This window comes from Diabrotica virgifera, chromosome 4 (genome assembly GCF_917563875.1).
Source record: "Diabrotica virgifera virgifera chromosome 4, PGI_DIABVI_V3a".
Taxonomy (NCBI): domain Eukaryota; kingdom Metazoa; phylum Arthropoda; class Insecta; order Coleoptera; family Chrysomelidae; genus Diabrotica; species Diabrotica virgifera.
In genome coordinates, this window is record NC_065446.1 from 55,007,192 (window position 1) to 55,028,199 (window position 21,008).

At 32.6% G+C, this 21,008-nt stretch overlaps 1 protein-coding gene across 1 annotated transcript in view; it reads right to left on the minus strand.

The window, feature by feature from the left end:
* Positions 1 to 519: 519 nt before the first annotated feature.
* Positions 520 to 21,008, minus strand: part of LOC114331837 (adenylate cyclase type 3) — a 682,543-nt gene continuing 662,054 nt past the window's right edge. Inside the window, exons 19-20 of the mRNA XM_028281519.2 lie at positions 14,295 to 14,543; positions 520 to 1,779 (exon numbers count right to left, since the gene is read on the minus strand). Of these exons, the coding sequence (XP_028137320.1) occupies positions 1,441 to 1,779; positions 14,295 to 14,543 (588 nt within the window). The 3' untranslated portion in view covers positions 520 to 1,440. The remainder of the gene's footprint in view (positions 1,780 to 14,294; positions 14,544 to 21,008) is intronic.

Sequence of the window (21,008 nt, forward strand, 5' to 3'; positions counted from 1 at the left end):
GTGTTGTTGACAAATCAAGCCATTTTGAAGTTGTAACGCCCCCCCCCCTTAAGATAGAGAGACATGGAAGAAGGAAGAGGAGGCCGATAACCAAGGATGGATGTTTAGGGCTGATTAGATAGATAGAACCCTCCTTAGGATCAACCTGGTTACGCCGTTGTGTAGAAGTTTTAGTCGGATAGTGTGGCATCAGACGGGTATCCGAGAGAAGGATTTTCAAGTGGCAAGAATGTGTCGGAATATATTCTTTTTCACTCTGAATCCAACACAAGTTGTAATACCTCGTTTGATGCATTGGAATGATGTTTGATATGGCTTTTAGACGATTTTCCCATCTACAAAAATAAGATTTTGTTATAAGATAATAGGAATAAGTGATAAGAGCGCTAAATGTCCTAGGCAACAATTGATCCCTTCCAGATTACTTTTATTATTTTATACTATAAATAGAAGAGTTGTTGACTAAAATTTAAAAAGTAAGTAGTAGGATTAATTTACTTTAAAAGAAAAATTTAAATATAACAATGGAATTTTGTTTATTGTATTTTTTATCATTGTAGAACATGATTTAAAATGTATATTATTTTACAGGTTTACAAATAATATTTTATGCTTTTAACATGTTTACTTTAGTGGTGTTATTACATTTTTATTCAAATACTCTAGAAAATGTGCCAAACTCAATCCATTACACTAAACTATGTATATTCGATCACAAATAAAAATATATAAGCACTTTGGTAGTGAATATAGCAACAAAATTTGTAGATATTTTGCTTAAATTAAGGAATGAAAGACTAAGGCCACCACTAAAAAAAATTTGTTGAGTTGAGTTTGTTGTCATTTTAGAAACAAGACAAGTCAAAATCGTAGTTTTGATAATTAGCAAAATGTTAAACATTTCTATGACGAAACATGCAAAAAATAATACAAGATATTCCATGGGTGATTATTTCGTCAATAATGATTTTTTTTACCGACAAACCAAGTAAACTAGACTGTATTACTCTTTTAAACAATAGACTTGTATTATTTCTGAAATTAATCACTTTTTTGTAATAGAAATATTGATATTTTTATTCTAGTTTATTAAATATACTATGTAATTCGGAGCCAAATAACCTCATTGACTGCCCTATAACATTCAAATTCTATTTTATGATTAAGTATATAAATTATTTTAAAACAAAATATAAAATAAGTAAAGCCGTTTTAAAAATAACTGAAGCCTGCATTAAAATGCGATCCAAAAAACATTAAAAATCAGGATTTAGTGGTGCCTTAATTTTATATCTGAACAGAAAAGGACATTTGAACAAATGTCTGAACACAAAAATATCATAACCTTTTTTTACAATATAATTATTTCCTAGGTAAACTTTCTAAACTTAATTCTATACAAAAATCAAAATTAGTAAAAATATAATGTATTTAATTTTTTTAACTTAATAATAGAGAAGCTTCATTTAGTTCTTTTGGCTCTTCACATCCAGAATCTGACGTAAATACATCATCATCCATCTTCTCAGAGCATTCGATTACAGTTTTATCATCAGACTTGGATGTTGGACTGTCGTGTGACTCGTCCTCTTCATTAACTGTTTCCATGGTTCCTACTCCAGCAATTGGAGACACCGGTGCTGTAGGTGGGGTTATTTTTCCAGCTTTTCCTAATAAATAATAGGTCATTAATTGGCCCTTTCCTTTTACTGCAACTAGGCCTCTTTGTTCGAATTGGTATCCGAAATGTTGAAGAATTTCACAGGTTTCTTCTGTTACCTGGAACATGAATGAATATTTAGTGAATGGTAATAATAGATTGTTTAATTGAAACACATTTTTATAAGAAAATTAAATAAATGTAGATTGATAAAATAATATAGGTAACATTTTTTTTCTTTCCTTAAATAAAGTTTAATAATAAAAATTAGAGCGTCCAGATTAGTGGGCCCATGGCTTGATTGACCATTCCCCTACATCCGTTCTTGTGCATTACTTGCATCCTTCAATTTGTGACATTAAGGCTTTTTAGATTATCTCCAATATCCATTTTCCTCCTTATTCTGGTCCGACCTCTTCTCTAACGTTCTCCAATTATTGTACTTGACAGTAGTATTTTTAGTAGTCTAACCTCTGCCAACCTCTTTATGTTTTTCAGCCATCTTAGTTGTTGGTTTATTATTGCTACTAGTATGCTGGGATCCCCATAGAACTCTCTTAGATCTTCATTTGTCTTTCCGGTCCAAACGAGTTTCTCCATTTTTCCTCCAAATATTTTCATTAGTACTTTTCGTTCCCATATCTGTAATATTTCTTGTTGCTTTTTATTTAATGTCGATGTCTATGATGCATACGTTTCTATGGCCTAATAACGGTTCTGCATATTTTTAATTTGGTACCTATTGATATGCATCTATTAATAATGCAGGGAAATATTCTAGGAAGGCGCAGCATAGGTAGAAGAAAAAATTCCTGACTGGGAAACCTTAGAGAATGGTATGGATGCTGCTCAAATGAAGTCTTTCAGGCTGTAGTGTCAAAAATTGGAATAGCAATAATGATTGCCAACCTTCGTCGCGGAGGTATCACGTAAATAAGAAGAAGAAGAGACACATTCATTTCTTAGTAGCCTATTTAATACATAAACAGACCTGTTCGCTTTCATTTGTCTATTTTTTTTCTTCTTCTATATTTGGTCACCTTGCCTTACTCCTTCATTTACTAAGAAATTGTTGGTATTGATAGTTTTCCGTTTGGTTCCGATTCGTTGGTATCTCTGTCAGCAAGAAAATATATTCTGTTGTGGTTTTACCTTGTCTAAAGCCCGACTGGTATACATCAATTATATCTTCCAATTCTCTTTTTTTTTAGTACATTCTTTATATGCATTGCTAATATTTTGTACGCGTATGCATACGTTTAGCAATGGTATGACTCAGTAATTTTTGCATTCAGTCTTATCTTCTTTTTGTAAATGGGACAAATATTATTGCTTCCGACCATGACTTTTGATAATTATTCTTCATTCCATATTTTTTAAATTAATACCTAATACATCAAGTTTAGTAATATTAAAAAATAATGGTAAATAGTAACATATTTTTTCTTTTTCCTTATTTCCAAATAAACACTTTTCTTCTTTCCTACATTCAGAATAGTCTCGTTGTCGATGTAATGTTGAAATCGTGATCTCCTTTTAATACAACCGTTTTACTTATTCTGGATATCCTAGACTTAGTTAATTGGAAGTCCCAGTAAAGGTCTCACGTAGAAAATTTTCGTTTCAGTTCTTTAACCCTTGAGTACTAATATGTACATTAATTGTGCTTAGCAATTTCTTGCTGATCTACTACGTTCACTTATATATACTTAGATCTACTCCTCTACTTAGATAAACTATCTCCACTTCTTGTGGTCAGTAAAAGCAATGGATGTCCGCTTTGATTTTAGATGCTTGAAAGAGGGAATGGTCTAGCCAAGTCCCAACTATAAATCGATTCCAGCTACTAGAAAACGGTAGTACCAAAGAAAAAGATGTAACAGGGGGAAAAAGAATCCGACCAAACGTTATATTGAGTCAAATAGGAATGCTGCACTAGTGATGGATATCACGGAGGTCTTAAACACAGTAATTTTCATATAGCACCTGTATAACGGACAGGTACTAGTTTATTTACCAAAACCAGCCAGGGCTATAATAATAATCTAAAAAAGGGGTAAATAAACCAAAAGGCATGCTTTCCATAGATACACCGAAAAAGAGGAAGTAACGACGAAAGTTGTAAGGAAAAAAGATCCTGGCATGGACAACAACGAAATGTAGCTGGAACTTTAGGAACAAGGGATTGATACCAAGGTATCAGAAATGAAACCAACAAAACATGTAGTCCAGAGAAATAAGATTTTTCTCGTGACACATCCCACTTCAGGCCGAAACCAAATTTTTTGAGTAGTATGGACATCTTCTATATTAATAACCTATATGTTTCCTGCAGCCGATTTTGATGATATACATAGTTGTAAACAAATTAAGATCAAAAAACGCCAAATTATCGCTTTTTTCGTTTATTACTAAAAAGTGAAGCATTTTAAACAAATTTGAGAGTAGGAAGCTGATAAATCATATAAAAAACTTCAGTATGGTGTTCGCTGCATATGTCTATCCTTATTTGTTGCTTAGAAAATTGTAAAATAATTCATAAATTTTGAGATTTTATAAATGTTCATAACTTATGTAAAAATTAAGTTAGAACTTTCTTATTACACTGAATGCTGAAACTTCTGGTGTTTAAATTATATTCTAAATTTCAAAGCAATTCGTCGAATAGTTTAAAAGTTATTTAATTTGACTTTCCCAAATTAATGTTCTTTGCAACACTATAAGTCAGAAAGAAATGAGGTTATAGTAACACTTCGGACAGTTTATGAAAGAAGAAGATTTATTCTATTAACTTAATTAAAAAAAGTGACAAAAAATAATTTTAAATACTGCAAAATTATTTTGCAAGAACATGTCAATTTTTTTGCTTATAAACAATTAGAATCACTTTTTAACCGTTACCCGTAGAAAAATTATTTTCCCATATTTAGAACGACTGAATTTTTATACACATTTATAAAGAAAAACAATTGTCCTAGGACAATAATTAGGGACGAAGTTAACACCCTTCTTTTTTTAATTCACAGCAGCTTTGTTTATAACAATTAAGAAATAAAATTAGCCGCATTTGAAAGAACATTCTTCAAAGTTTTAACTTACCAAGTGTACAAAAGATTTCCTTTCAAGGAAATCGTCTACAAAGCTTAAAAATGTGACCCTTTAAGGATCCCCAAACCAACGCGAAACTTTCGCAACCGCAACCTACGTGGAATCGCGGCGAATCGATAGGCACGGCGGATTATGAACGTGTTCAGACCACTTTGCGCGGAATCCGCAACGGTCGCGGCAGAACAGCGTTCCTTTCATGAAACGCTGCATGCACGGTTTTTTCCGCTACCGTTGTAGTTTCGCGTGTTTTAAAATGGTTGTTACAGTAACACTCATTGAAATTGTTAAACAATATCCTATAATATATGATTTAACGGAGGAAGATTATAAAAATATAAGAAAAAAGGATAAAGTCTGGAATAGTATAGGGTCAGAATTAGGAGAAAATGATAAGTTTTCATTATATATTATAATATTATTATTAATTTGGGTGCATAGAGATTACGCCCACTTAAAAATTTGGTCATTTTTGATGTCTTGTATTTCCTAAACCTGTTGGCCGGTTTAAAAATATAATTTGTTCACATTTGTATGGCGAATAGTCGCGTCGGCTTTCGCGTCAATATGGGGAACCCTTGTCCGCTACCGCTCCGCCTGCGAATGTTCCGCTACGGAAAATTCGCGTCGCAAAACTTTCGCGTCGGTTTGGGGGATCCTTTAAATCGGTCGGCGTTGAAACTAGGGATAGCGATGAGAGGGGGGAAGGAGCTGTTAACTGTATCTCTGGTTCTCGATTACTTAACTCGTTGTTTCTTTTTTAATTTGTATGTACTTTTTACGTATATTACGAAGAGGCGTTATTTAAATAAACTAATTGTTACATACACCATCAAATTTGTTTAAACAATTTTTTTTCAATTTTTTAAATAATATTGGATGTAACTTTTATTGTAAAACGTACATATTAGTTATACAGGGCGTAACAAAAATACAGGTCATAAATTAAATCACATATTCTGGGACCAAAAATAGATCGATTGGACCTAACTTACCTACAAATGTGCACATAAAAAAAAGTTATAGCCCTTTGAAGTTACAAAATGAAAATCGATTTTTTCCAATATATCGAAAACTATTAAAAAATTTTTATTGAAAATTGAGATGTATCATCCTTATGACAGGAACATCTTAAACAACAATTGTAGTGAAATTTGTGCATCCCATAAAAATTTTATGGGGGTTTTGTTCCCTTAAACCCCCCAAATTTTGTGTACGTTCTAATTAAATTATTATTGTGGTACCATTAGTTAAACTCACTGTTTTAAAACGTTTTTGCTTCTTAGTATTTTTTCGATAAGGCAGTTTTTATCGGGTTGCGGCTTCTTTTTTAATATGTTTACATAAAAATTTTATGGGGGTTTTGTTCCTTTACACCCCCCAAATGTTTGTGTACGTTCCAATTAAACTATTACTGCGGTACCATTAGTTAAACACAATGTTTCTAAAACTTTTTTGTCTCTTAATATTTTTCGATAAGGCACCTTTTATCAAGATGTGCCTTCTTTTTTAATATGGTTCAAAATATGCCTAAAAATGTAAATTATAAATAAATTTTCATACGATTACCAAGTAGTCTCCATAATCGTACTTAACTATATTTACAAATATGTGGTGGATTTGACTAATATAATATTCAAAATATCTCAATAAAAACTGACTTTTCGAAAAAGTACTGGAAGGCAAAAAAGTTTTAAGTTGTGTTTAACTAATGGTACCACAATAATAATTTAATTGGAACGTACACAAAAGTTTGGGTGGGTTTAAAGGAATAAAACCCCCATAAACATTTTATGGGGTGTCAATATTTTACTCTAATTTTTTTGTAAGATGCTCCTGCCATAATAATACCACATGTCTATTTTCAATAAAAAATCTCTCGGAATTTTCGATATATTGGACAAAATCGATTTTCATTGTGTAACTTCAAAGGGCTGTAACTTTTTTATGTGCATAGTTATACTAAGGTAAGTTAAGTTCAATCGAACTATTTTTGGTCCCAGAATATGCGATTAAATTTATGACCTGTATTTTTGTTACACCCTGTAATTATTATGCATATACTAATCCTATTCAATTATTCCTAAATCTAACATTGGCTTATAATATTGAATTGAAAATAGAAAATCTCAAATAAACTAGGTTTTATTTCTTGATAAACATGCTACTAGATAAACGAAAAATGAAATGTAACAACATTAGAGAGAGAATAAAAAGAACAAAATTATTTTCAGAACTTTTCTACAATATTGTAGATTGAAAAAAAAACAAAAATTAAGATATTTCATACATTTTGGTATTATAACAACACTATTAAAATGAAATTAAAAAAGATTTATCTAGGAACACTTTTATGAAAAAAGTAACAATTATCAGTTACCTATTTATTATAAGTTATTGTAAAGTCAAGTGCATATGATCCACTCCTATGATTGCCAACAAAGTCATCCTAAAAATATCGTAAAAGAATTTCCAAAAATTGTTTACACAATTTACATAGTTATTTAAATGTCCAAACCCGATAAATTACGTTTATCTCTTTTTGGTGGTTCTGTAACCTCAGTTTTTCATTCATCTAATAGCATGTTTACAAAAAAAAATAAAACCTAGTTCATTTGAGATTTTCTGATTTCCATAGACCAATACTATTTTTAGAAACAATTGAATGGGATAATTTGTTTTTTCATACTTTAAATTATTACTAAGTTTAATAAAAAACTATGTATTATTATATTATTCATAAATATATATGTTTTGTGATGAAAATTACTTCAAATATTATTTAAAAAAATTGAAAAAAAAAAGTTTAAACAAATTTGATGGTGTATATAACAATTAGTTTATTTAAATAATGCATACTCGTACTGTATGCAAAAAGTAAATACAAATTAAAAAAAGAAACGTCGAAATTCATAGGCGAGAACAAGAGATAAGCTAACAGTTCCTTCCACCTTCTCATCAATCTTCCAAGTTTCAAGGCCGGCCGATTTTAAGGGTCACATTTTGAAGCTTTGTGGACGATTTGTTTGAAAGTATATATTTTTTATATTTAGTACATTAAAACTCTGAAGTATGTTCTTTCAAATGTGACTGATTTGATTTCGTAATTGCTATAAAGAAAGCTGCTGTGACTTAAAAAGTGGGGGGGGGGCTAACTTCGTCCCTAATAGTCCTAGGACAAGTTTTTATTTTTTTAAATTTATATAAAAATTCAGTCTTTCTAAATATGAAAACGTAAATTTTTTACGGGTAATGGTTAAAAGGTTATTCTAATTGTTTATAAGCAAAAAATCGACATGTTCTTGCAAAATAATTTTGCGATACTTAGAATTAGCTTTTGTCGCTTTCTTTAAATTAAATTATTAGTATAAATCTTCTTCTTTCACAAACTATCCAAAGTATTACTGTAACCTCATGATTTTCTGACTTATAGTGTTGCAAAAAAATTAATTTTGGAAAAACAAATTAAATAACTTTTAAACTATTGGACCAATTGCTATAAAATTTAGTGTATAATTTAAGCACCAGAAGTTCCAGCATTCCCTGTACTAAGAAGGTACTACGTTAATTTTTACATAAATTATGAACATTTATATAAACTCAAAATTTATGAATTGTTTTGCAATTTTCTAAGCAACCAATAAGGATAGACATATTCAGCGGACGCCATATTGAAGTTTTTTATATGATTTATGAGTTTCTTACTTCCAAATTTGTTTAAAATGCTTAACCTTTTGGCAATAGACGAAAAAAGCGAAAATTTAGTGTTTTTTGATCTTCATTTGTTTACAACTCTGATATCCACACTACTCAAAAAATTTGGTTTCTGCATGGAGGGGGTTGTGTCACCAACATGATATTTTTTTCCTTATTTCTCTGAACTAATGGTAAGATAGGAAGTACATACCTAATCCATGTAAATAAATTTCAAGATCCCAGAGAGGTGAAGAAAATCAACAGCTTCCAAAATATAATATGAGTGAAATGGGACTAATACAGTTATAAAGAGCTACTCACTACTGTTGTTGTATTTTTGATCTAAGTAAAGCTTCTTCAGCTTACTTACTTACTCCGCGGCGTTACAACCCTTCGTAAGTGTTAGCCTACTTGGTAACATGCCTCCATTCTTCCCGTCTTAAACAACATCTATTCAATTCTCCATGTCTATAGCTTTATGGTCTCCTGCTATATTATCTCGCCAATGTAGTTGAGGTCGTCTACGTGGTCTTCTTCCAGTTGGCAATTCTTTCCTTACCAGCCTTACTCTTCTTTCGTCAGAATTGCTTCGGACGTGTCTTCTCATTGGAGTCTTTTGAGGTTCTTTATTATGTTATATCCATAAATTTGGATCATTTAACACCACCAAGAGTTAGACTAACTAATAACTTGAACAGTCGATATCTTCTTGCAAGATTAAGGTAACCGGACATCTTAAAGGCGATTAAACTACATCTTGCTTTTCTTCACGATCAGCCTGCTTATGTATTTTACGACGGATATACCAACACCAGCGTGAAACTCTTTTTGGCTTCCGAAGGACTACCTACTAAGACTGAAGAACTACGAAAAGTTCTTCTAGAATTTAACCATGCATATGGAATTGGTCCAGCTGAAGTGGAAGCTGATCTTGCCGCTTATAGGTCCTATATCACTTCGGAAAGAACTATACACCTACAAAAGACAAGGGAATGTCACCGAAGTTATTATTCCACTGGCTCTCCAAAGCGAAATTTTTAAATAACACGACGTGTTCTGAGGTACTAGAAACCTCAAATTATTTCAGTGATGACAACTTTGGCATGGTTCTGATTATTATTCGTTCTATAAGAAATAAAACTGATGAATTATTTTTGTTTCTGGAGGAAATAGGATTTCCTCAGATAGTTGCGGTTACAGAGCACTGGCTTGAAGTTAACGAGCCTTTTTTTGTAGAAAAATATACCCCAATTGCCAGGTATGATCGTCCAAGTTCGGCTCATGGAGGCACCCTGATTCTCTCTAGAAATAATGATTTTTCTCTGGTAACAAAATATCACTTTTCGTTAAGTGAATCCTTCTTTGAGTTTTCCTTAGTTTATAATAAAAATCTTAATCTTTACATTATTTGCATTTATAGATCACCTGATTCTACCGTGGAACTATTTTCAGAACCTGCTAAATTTGTTAGATGACCTGCCTCAAAAAAGCAGAAAAATTCTATGCGGTGATTTTAACATTAATTATGCTGCTGCTAGTGCTACCCAAGTGTCCCTGGCAAACATATTTGAATCGTATGGTCTCTCAATGCACGTTAATTCTCCTACAAGGATTACAAAAACTACATCTACCATAATCGATTATATTGTCTCAGATTTCTCACCCCTTGATGTCTGCTCTACAGTTATTAATGTGGGACTGTCTGAGCATGAAGCAGTGTATACCAAGTTTAACATCTTCAGCAAACCCTCCTCAAAAACCCGACGTTTAGGTAGGATTTTTTCCGCCCAGAATTTTCGTAAATTCCAAAATTTATGCTTAACTTGTGAGTGGCAATTTCCTTCTATGGCCGTGGACTATAATTTCAGTGTTTTTCTAGATAAGCTTCTCCACATCTTCAATAAGGCATTTCCTTTAATTCCTATTAAGCCAAAACATCGGAAACCTTGGGTTACGAAAGAATATGCGTTCACTACTATACATCAAGAAATTTACTACCAATGTTGCTGTCACTGAATATATCTTGAAGTATAGGACAACATATCTAAAACTTGTCAGGTCAGCTAAAAAAGCCTATTATCAAAATCGTCTGGGAAGCTTTAAAAGTGTTGCAAAAGAAACTTGGTCTATAATAAACGATCTTCGAAATTAAACTCACACAGCTCAATCATTTTCCCTTCCAAATCCTGAAAGTCTAAACGACTATTTCGTTAATGTGAGTAAAAACATAACATCAACAATTTTGCCGCAACAAGATCCCATTTCCTATCTTCCTAATTCAAGAAAGGTCTCGAATTCATTATTTTTACGACCAGTCGATAACTCTGAACTGATCCAAACAATCAATAGTATCAAAAGCAAATCATCCTGTAGTACTGATGGACTATCTATAAAAATTTTCTCTAATCTCACAGAAAATGTGTTGGAAATCCTCCTCTCACTAATTAATGATTCCTTCGAAAAAGGTAAATTTCCAGAGTGCCTAAAGACAGCCATTATTATTCCTCTTCATAAGGGTGGCGAAAAATCTGATGCCTGCAACTATAGACCTTACTACCCCTACTATATTGCCTATCTATGCTACCCCTTACTATATGCCTTACTACCGGTGCTCTCCAAAATTATTGACAGACTCATTAACATTCGACTTATGTCCTTTATCGTTGATAACAACATTTTATCACAAAATCAGTTCGGCTTTTTAACAAATAAATGTACCACTGATGCCATGTTTTCTGTACTACATGAGGTTTACCAAGCACTAAACAATAATGTTTATACTGCCACTGTTTTCTGCGACTATGCCAAAGCTTTTGATTGTGTAAATCACGATATCTTGATTATAAAACTAAATTTCTATGGAATTCGTGGTATTTCTTTGAACTGGTTCCAATTCTAGTTGAATAATAGGAAACAACTAGTTAGAGCAAATGATACTGACTCTAGTCTCAAAAACATTGTGTGTGGAGTACCACAAGGTTCAGTATTGGGTCCTCTACTTTTACTCATCTTTATAAATGACATCACTAATTTAAAATCAATGGGAAAATTTTTCTTTTTGCAGATGATACCAGTATCACTTGGAGCAACTCAACTATTGCATCTCTTCATGAAACTATAACTTCGGATCTACTGACGATAAAGACCTGGTCTGACTCTAATTTACTCTCTTTTAACGTAAATAAAACAGTAGCATTATCCTATAAAGGAGCTCTTCAACCTTTGCCTCTTAATAACAGCCCGATCAGTATCGTTGATTCTATAAAATTTCTTGGTATTTTTTTAGACAGCAACCTCAAATGTTCCCTTCATATCGATTCATTAAGTAAGAAACTCGCCTCAGCTTGCTATGCAATAAGATCTGTCTCAAGGGAACTCAATTTAGCATCTTCTAAAATAACATATTTTTCGTTGTTCGAGTCTCATCTTCGATATGGTCTTCCTTTTTGGGGTTCTAGTACAGCTGCTCAATTTGATGTCATTTTTTTTAGATTGCAAAAAAGGGCAATAAGATATCTGTTTGGCCTCAGAAGATCTACATATTGCAGAAGTTACTTCAGAGATCACGAAATTTTAACACTTCCATCTTTATATATTTTAGAAACGGTTTGTTTAATTCGTAAACACCTTCAGGTCTTTCCATCAAGGCCCAATCATCTTTACTTCACCAGAAATTCAATCTTTGATATTTATTTACTGATTCCATCCACTGAGTTAGTAAAGAAATTTATATTACATTCCGTAAAGAAACTGTACAATTATCTTCCGTTACAACTTAAATATGCAACATCTTTCCCTAATTTCCGTAAAATGACAAAAGACTATTTATCCAAAAGACCATATTATTCAATAGAAGAATTTCTCAATGAATAACTAAGAAAATTGGGTTTCATACGCAGTAACATAAATTTGTCAGTTCCTTATGTTATACTTATTTTATTTTATTTGTTGTATGTTCAATTTGCAATTTATATAAATTTTGCAATAAATTGTTTTTGTCTTGGCTTTTATATTTTATACTGTACATTATTGATGATTTATCTAATTTTAGTAAATTGTAGTTGTTATTTGTTATTTATATTATGTTTTCCTTTTGACTGTATGTAAGCTTTATATAATAAAGCTTATAAAAGCTTATAAGCTTATAAAATTGTAAAAAATTTCAGTGGCAATAAAGCATATTTCTATTCTATTCTATTCTATATTTTTTATCCTATATTGACCGGTGCCTCCATCAAGTACCGGCCCAAAGATCTTCGTTTGGATTGTTCTTTCCCAAACTCGTACTCGCTAGATCCCGCATACCAAAAAAAGTTGATTAATAGCAAGTTGAAAAATTGTTAATAGCTTAACAGGGTCTAGTCGGGCAAACTTTGAAGTATGGGAACATTGGAATAGGGGAATTTTTAATTGTGGAACCTGATTTTGTGAATTGTGAAAACTAGCAGGTTGTTTTTCAGTTGATTCAATGGCAAACTTTATATAATATATGAAAAAATGTTTGTCCGACAAATATGTTGGGTATTTTAATAAGTCCGACACGTGGAACATGTAAAATGACAGAAATTATGTTGATGGTAAAGAGCGTCTGATTTTGGCATGATAGTTTAATGAAAGGGTAACAAATCAATTGGAAGTTCTGTCCGACAAAATACATGGGACGTTTTCGTAGTCTGACGTTCGAAACCTGTAACGTGTTCAACAATTAAAACTTCACCTGTTTCAGTGTTCCCGTACATCAAAGTTTGTCCGACTAGACACCGTTAAGCTATTAACAAATTTTTCAGCTTGCTGTTAGTCAACATGTTTTTGGTAAGCGGGATCAGGCCTATCTTCGTTTGCCTCCACGTTTCGCCGCCACACATCACCACGGGTCATATGCTTGTTTTGTATATCTGTATTTTGTATGTTTTGTTAGTCTACTTTTGATTTCTTGTAATCCGTTATTATCTTCAGTTATTGTCCAAAAATATTTAAATTCCATTAATCTTCTTCCAATGCTTGTTCTTCCCTTGCCTAATCTTCTCTTCCTTCTTGACCTTGACGAAAGTCTCCTTCATCCTTAATCTGATGTTTCGTTCTTAAACTTCTTCATCGTTAGACACATTATCTCAATTCGCTATGATTTTGATCTTCTTCTTTACGTGCCATCTCCGCGACGGAGGTTAGCAATCACCATGGCTATTCTGATCTTGGATGCTGCTGCTCTGAATAGTTCGGTTGATGTGCATCCGTAACATTCCCTCAAGTTACGCAACCATGAGATTCTTCTTCTTCCTACACTTCTCTTGCCCTGGATTTTCCCCTGGATAATTAATTGAAGTATGTTGTATCTCTCATTACGCATAACATGCCCCAGGTATTGTAGCTTTCGCATCTTAATGGTTTCCAATATTTCCGGTCTTTTGTTGACTCTTCTCATGACTTCGTTGTTTATAAATGCTCGGTCCATGATACCTTCAGAATTCTTCTATACACCCACAATTCAAATGCTTCCAACTTTTTAGTAGTCGACGCGTTAAGTGTCCATGCTTCTATCCCGTAAAGCAGAGTTGAGAAAATATAACACCTTGCCAGAACTGTCTAATTTCAGTTCTCGTGTACAAATTACCCTTCTCATTTTATTGGAGTTTCCTCTTGCTTTCTCTATGATTTTGATAATCATTATTAAAATATTCAATTGACAATAAAAAATATTCGGAATGGTTTTTAGGTTAAGAAATTAATCAAATATTTACCTATGCAATCATTACCGTTAGGGCTATCAAAACGTTACATAATAGATAATTTATACTTACAAAATATACATAAAATACTTTGCATAAATTTTTACCTGTATACACCCAGCTTTGCCCGTGCTTTCCATTCGTGAAGCTACGTTTACGGTATTGCCCCATATATCATAATGAGGTTTTCTCGCTCCAATTACACCAGCAGTAATAGGCCCATGATTAATTCCTAATTTTAATACAAAATGGTTAAATGATTGTTCGTTAATGCTCTGCAGGGCTTTTTTCAGTTCCAAAGCAAACTCTACCAAGATTGCTAAATGCGCCCAGCGAACATGAATGGGATCCTCAGGCTGCAAAAATACATAAAATAATATGTAAACAAATAAATGAACACTCATAAAATATTACGGTAGATAATTATATTAGGCGAACGGCACACTCCTAATTTGAGGCTTAGAAATCGAAAAAGCGACCATGATACGTGAATGCAAATTTTGTCCGTTCTTTATATTTTCGAGGTCGCTGAATCTTAATATTTATGAAGTTTAATTTTATCTAGAATTGCTGGAACATGTTCAAAAATCAAATTTTATGCAAAAATGCGAAAAATCAATTTTAATAATTTTTCATATTTACCTCGCTGTATTTTTGGTCGCTGTAAATATTTCCTTTTAAAAATTTTGCTGTGAGATCTCTGAAGAATTTAGATAACAATGAGATTTGTCCGAGATGTTTAGACAAATGAAAAGAGAAGTTGTTAATTTTTAAACAATTTGTCGTCAGATTTCGCAAGTTTCATGTTTACTTAAAACAGTTGGGTGACAAACTTTTTAGTTTATAATTTTAATCCACACAGCATTAAAACATAAGTCATGAAGAACTTTCTGGAAAATTTCAAGTCAAAATATGCAATAGGAAAAAGCTATGTGACTTTATAGACGAGTGGCACGATGTGGTAAATGGCTAATTTTGATCATAGTTTATATTTTTGATGATGTTGAAAACGAAAATGAGGTTTATTTTGAATTTTAGATGGGGAAACATTGTCAAAATCGCAATTTGACCTTAAAAATAAAAAAAAGTAACCACGTTTTTCTTAGAATTAAAAGTTGCACCATTTTTTTTTCTATAAAAAATGTTGTTCATTGTATTCTATATTTTAACATTAATTTGATTAAAAAGCTAAATTTCAAATTTTGTCACTCAACTTTTGCGATTAAACTTGTCAATTCAGAAATCTTCACCTTTTACTTTAAACCATTCTTAACTTTTATTATAATAAGACTTAAAACAGGTTTTAAACAGGTCCCATTGTCTTAATAAGTCTTAGTAAACAATAAAAATTTCAAAAAAAATATGCAAATGGAACAGAGTTGTTGCGAATTAAATGCAAAAAGGGTGATTTAATTTTTTTTTATTTTTAGCGTAAAAGTGAGATTTTGACAACGTTCCCCCACGTAAAATTTAAAATAAACCTAATTTTCGTTTTCACCACCATCAAAAACATAAAGTATGATCAAAATTAGCCAATCACCACACCGTGGTCAGTATCTCGAGAAATAAGCGTTTTGTGGAGTGTGCCGCTCGTCTATAAAGTCACGTAACTTTTCCAGAAAACTTATTCATAAATTACATATGTTTTATTGCTGTGTTAGTTAAAATTATAAACTAAAAAGTTTGTCAGTCAACTTTTTTAAATAAACATGAAACTACCGAAATCTACAAAATGTTTAAAAATTAACAACTTCTCTTTTAATTTGTTTAAACATTTTGGACAAATCTCATTGTTATCCAAATATGTATTTCAAAAACAGTAAAATTTTGAAAAGGAAATATTTACAGCTACCAAAGATACAGCGAGGTAAAGTTGAAAAATCATCAAAATTGATTTTTCGCATTTTTGCATAAAATTTGATTTTTGAACATGTTTCGCCAATTCTATTAGATAAAAATAAACTTCATACTCGGATTCAGATATTAAATGTAGTTTGCGAACTAAAAGGATGTCGAAAAGAGGACAAAAGAGGTATTTAGCAATTTATTTTGTAAAAAAAAATAAAGAGAAAAATATTGAAACACATAATATTCTTTTTAGATTTGGAGAAAGCATACGATAGCGCGCCCAGGAAATAAAATTTATTGAGAAATGTGAAAAATCCACGTTAGAGAGAAATGGGTAAATATAACATAAATATTGTATAAGGAAACAGAGCTGCAAATTAAATTAGGCAATGACATAACAAAAAGAATCACCTAACAAACGACTCAAAAATTGATGTGAACTATTACCTAGGTATACCTGTTACTTTTGCACAAGGAAAACAATCTACTGCACTTTTATGGCTAAACAATCTACCAAAAAAAAAACAAAAAGAATCTTCTAGAGCATAATTATTAATATTACTCCATAATATGGAGCACAAGTACGACCAATGACAACATCAACATAAAACAAAATATGTTGAAATATTGAATAAATATTAAATAAAATAAACAGTTTAACTGAACTTTAGAGATGTTTACAAATTACTAGAGAGGATAGATTAAACACAGAGGAAATATGGAGCAGGATTAAAGTAGAATGCTCAATTACAAAAAAGTTGGAAAACAGAACCCTGCAGTTGTAACGGCATGTACAAAAAATTCCAGAGCACATGTGATCGAAAAGAATATTGGACTGAAACCCGAACTGGAACTACAAAATGGAAAACATACACAGGAAATTCTACGATAGATAGAACGTCGCTGGCTTTGAGTTTGTAGCAGGTAGTCTGCTGTCTCTTGGGTCTATAGTATACAAGGAACGTATCAGGGACAGTACTACGCTTCAACTGCCTATTATTGCACCAAGGTACTCATTTTATAGAACTCATTTTAAGGTACTCATTTTAATGAATTAGGTAAATAGAACTGAGCGGAACATATTACCAGATGCAAACGATGGAATTTTAGAATGGAGAGCTAGACACGATGTTTATCGTAACTGAGGATGTCCTCCAACAATGTGGTCGGGCGACATCAAGCGCATTCAGCACAACTGGATCCAGGGTGCTCAAGACGCAATGGAATAATTTACGGGAGGCCTATATTCAGCAGTGCACTCAAAATGGCTAATTATGATGACTCATTTTATTATAAAAATATCTAGATGTTCTCGCCGGGCGGCACTGGAATTCGATCCACGACGCTGGAATTCGATATAACTTCAAAGCATAAGGGCGGCACACATAGTGGAAGCGGGTTCCTGCTTACGGGCAAACCGCGCGGTTCTCGCGCGCGGTATGGTAACACAGTGAAGACGGCTAAAAGCGAGAGAGATCGTTCAAATTTGGCAGTTGCGACTACTACTTGTAGCAAAATGTCGTCTTCCGATGATAATATAATTGCTTAAGATTCTGTTTTGACTAAACTGAAAAGAAAGAGAGTTGATGTACATCCTATTAATCGAGAAAGATTAATTTATGGAGAATATCATCATCTATTTCAAAAATTAAAAGATAATGAACGATTCTTCCAGTATATGAGAATGACTCAAGACACTTTCAAATATATTTTGGAGAAAGTGGAGTATCGTTAAAACCAATATTAAACGCTCAACTTACAGACAACCAACAGAATATCGAAAGAGTTGAGCAATATGCATATCTGGGTACGAATTTAAATAGCCAATGGGACTACTCAACAGAAATTAAACAGCGAATAATACATAAAAGCGAAAGCAGCATACGTTAGAATGAGGCCCACTTTCAACAGTCGAGACATATCGTTAAAAACAAAATACCGTCTGTTGAAATGCTACATATTTACAGTTCTGCTCTACGGAATGGACTCGTGGACTCTAACTGTTGCATCTATGAATCGGCTCGAAGCTTTCGAAATGTGGTGTTATAGGCGCATCTTACGTATATTCTGGGTTGACCGAATTACTAATGTGGAATTCCTGCGTAGAATGGGGAAAGAGTGTGAAATTCTCATAACCATCAAAACAAAGAAATTAGAATATCTAGGACATGTAATGAGAAATCAAGAGCGTTACGGCCTTCTCCAACTGATTCTCCAAGGGAAGGTAAATGGTAAAAGAGGACCGGGAAGAAGACGCCTTTCCGGGTTTCAAAATTTACGAAAGTGGTATAACACCACTACCACTGAACTGTTCCGCGCTGCGGTAAACAAAGTCAACATAGCCATGATGATCGCCAACATCCGGAACGGATAGGCACTTTAAGAAGAAGAAGGAGTATCGTTTAATTAAAAACTGGTGTAATTTACATAAGCAGGTTATCCTTCCGGAAGAAAGGCTTGTTATAAGATTGAGGTAAGTAGTTTTGTTGTAAATTTATTTTTCAAGTACTTATTTAGTTAATAGTTAATACTGGAATGTTTTTAGAAATACCTAAGTCACACACAATTACGGTTTCAATAAGATTGACCTTATTACTTTTGTTTATTATAATGTACAATTTATAAAATTAATCCATGGAGAACTATTAATTCTTATTCTAAAAAAGGGAATAAACTAAATTCTCATTCGAGTAAACATTAAAACCGCGCGGAAAAAACTAAATTCTCATTCTAGTAAAAGCGGTCAGGCGGGTTAAAGCGGTTGACCCGCGCGGACCTGCTTTTACTACGTTCGTGTACATTTAAAGGCGTGCATTCATTTTGAAAACGTTTAAAAGCGGGTCCGCGCGGTTTAACCGTAAGCGGAAACCGCCTCCACTATGTGCGCCGATTTAGGCGGCACATATAGTGGACGCGGTTAAGGCGGCACACATAGTGGACGCGGTTTCCGCTTAGGGGCAAACCGCGCGGTTCTCGCGCGCGTGTATGGTAACACAGTGAAGACGGGTAAAAGCGAGAGAGATCGTTCAAATTTATCAGTTGCGTCTATTACTTGTAGCAAAATGTCGTCTTCCGATGACGATATAAATGCTTTAGATTCTGTTTTGACTAAACTGAAAAGAAAGAGAGTTGGTGTACATCCTATTATAGGGCAGTCAATGAGGGTATGTGGCTCCGAATTCCATCCTACTATATCGATTTACGTGATATTTTCACAGTAAGTAGGGAATAGCTCAAGAAACAAAGTCTTCCCTATGCCGATGTGTGCTTTTGTCTTGGGGGCGGTTCCCACCCCTTCTCGGGGGTGGAAAATTTTTTGCTTAAATAACTACGGAAGTTGCTAGAGAACGTAATACTAAGCAAAAACTGTTCTATAATTTTTTTTTCGAAAACTCAATACTTTTTGACTTATTCCTGGTTGAAAATTGGCCATTTTCATTGAAACATAATACCTTTTCAAACGGTTTTTTGCGAATACCTTAAAAACTATGCATCTAACTAAAAAAACCATATAAAACATTTTTATAGCTTGTAAAATAACAAAGAGATTCTTTCCTTTGTGAATCTTCTAGTTATAACACAAAAAGAGATATGGTAAGTGAAAAAAACTTGTTTTCTTGGTGCATGCTCAAATCAGTGTATTTAACTTGAAATAACAGGGAAACGGTCGATTTTAGGTGTATAATGCTACCGATAACTCTTGTTGTGCTTGAAAAGACCTTGAAAATAAGCAATATTAAATGTCGATTACATTCAGACTATGCGAGATAAACTGTAAAAAATTTGATGACTAACGTATTTTAAGAAAAAAATGAGAAGTATATTTAACCCCTCATCCACAAGAATTTAAATGCATCGTTTTCCTTCTACAATACATTTTACTATATTGTTATTTTTATGTTCAAAAAGTTGGGCGGGTTTAAATTGGATGGTTTTTGAAAAAAATAAGATCAAATTATTGAACGCATTTTTAAATTTTCTTAAAAATCTTCCTATTTCTCCATGTAACTCGAAAATGATTAACATTTTAATTTTATTTTTTATGACAGTATCTCTTATCATTTTCAAGTTACATGGAGAAAAAGAAAGATTTTCAAGAAAATTTAAATATGCGCTCTATAATTTGATCTTATTTTTTTTCAAAAACCATTCATTTTAAACCCGCTCAACTTTTTGAACATAAAAATAACACTGTAGTAAAATGTATTGTGGAAGGAAAACGATGCATTTAAATTCTTGTGGATGAGGGGTTAAATATTATTTCTCAATTTTTTCTTAAAATTCGTTAGTCATCAATTTTTTGCAGCATATCTCGCTTAGTTTGAATGTAATCGACATTTAATATTGCTTATTTGAAAGGACTTTTCAAGCAAAATAAAAGGTATTGGTAGCATTATACACCTAAAATCGACCGTTTCTCTGTTATTTCAAGTTGAATACACTGATTTGAGCATGCACCAAAAAAACAAACTAATTTTACCTACCATATCTCTTTTTGTGTTATAACTAGAAGATTGAAGAAGGAACGAATCTCTTTGTTTTTTTATGAGCTACAAAAATGTTCTATATAATTTTTTTAGTTAGATGCATTGTTTTTAAGGTATTCGTAAAAAACCGTTTGAAGAGAGGTGTTATATTTCAATGAAAATGGCCAATTTTCAAGCACGAATAACTCAAAAAGTATTGAGTTTTCGAAAAAAAAAAATTATACAGTTTTTGCTTAGAATTAGGTTCTCTAGCAACTTAAGTAGTTGTTTAACCAAAAAATTTTCCATCCCCGAGAAGGGGTGGGAACCGCCCCCAAGACAAAAGCACACATCGACATAGGGTAGACTTTGAATAAGGAGATATTTTCAGGCTATTCCTAAAATTTCATTAAAATCCATGCAGTAGGATAGAATTCGGAGGTAATAACCTGTTCTTGCTCTCATTGACTGCCCTATTAATCGAGAAAGATTAATTTATGGAGAATA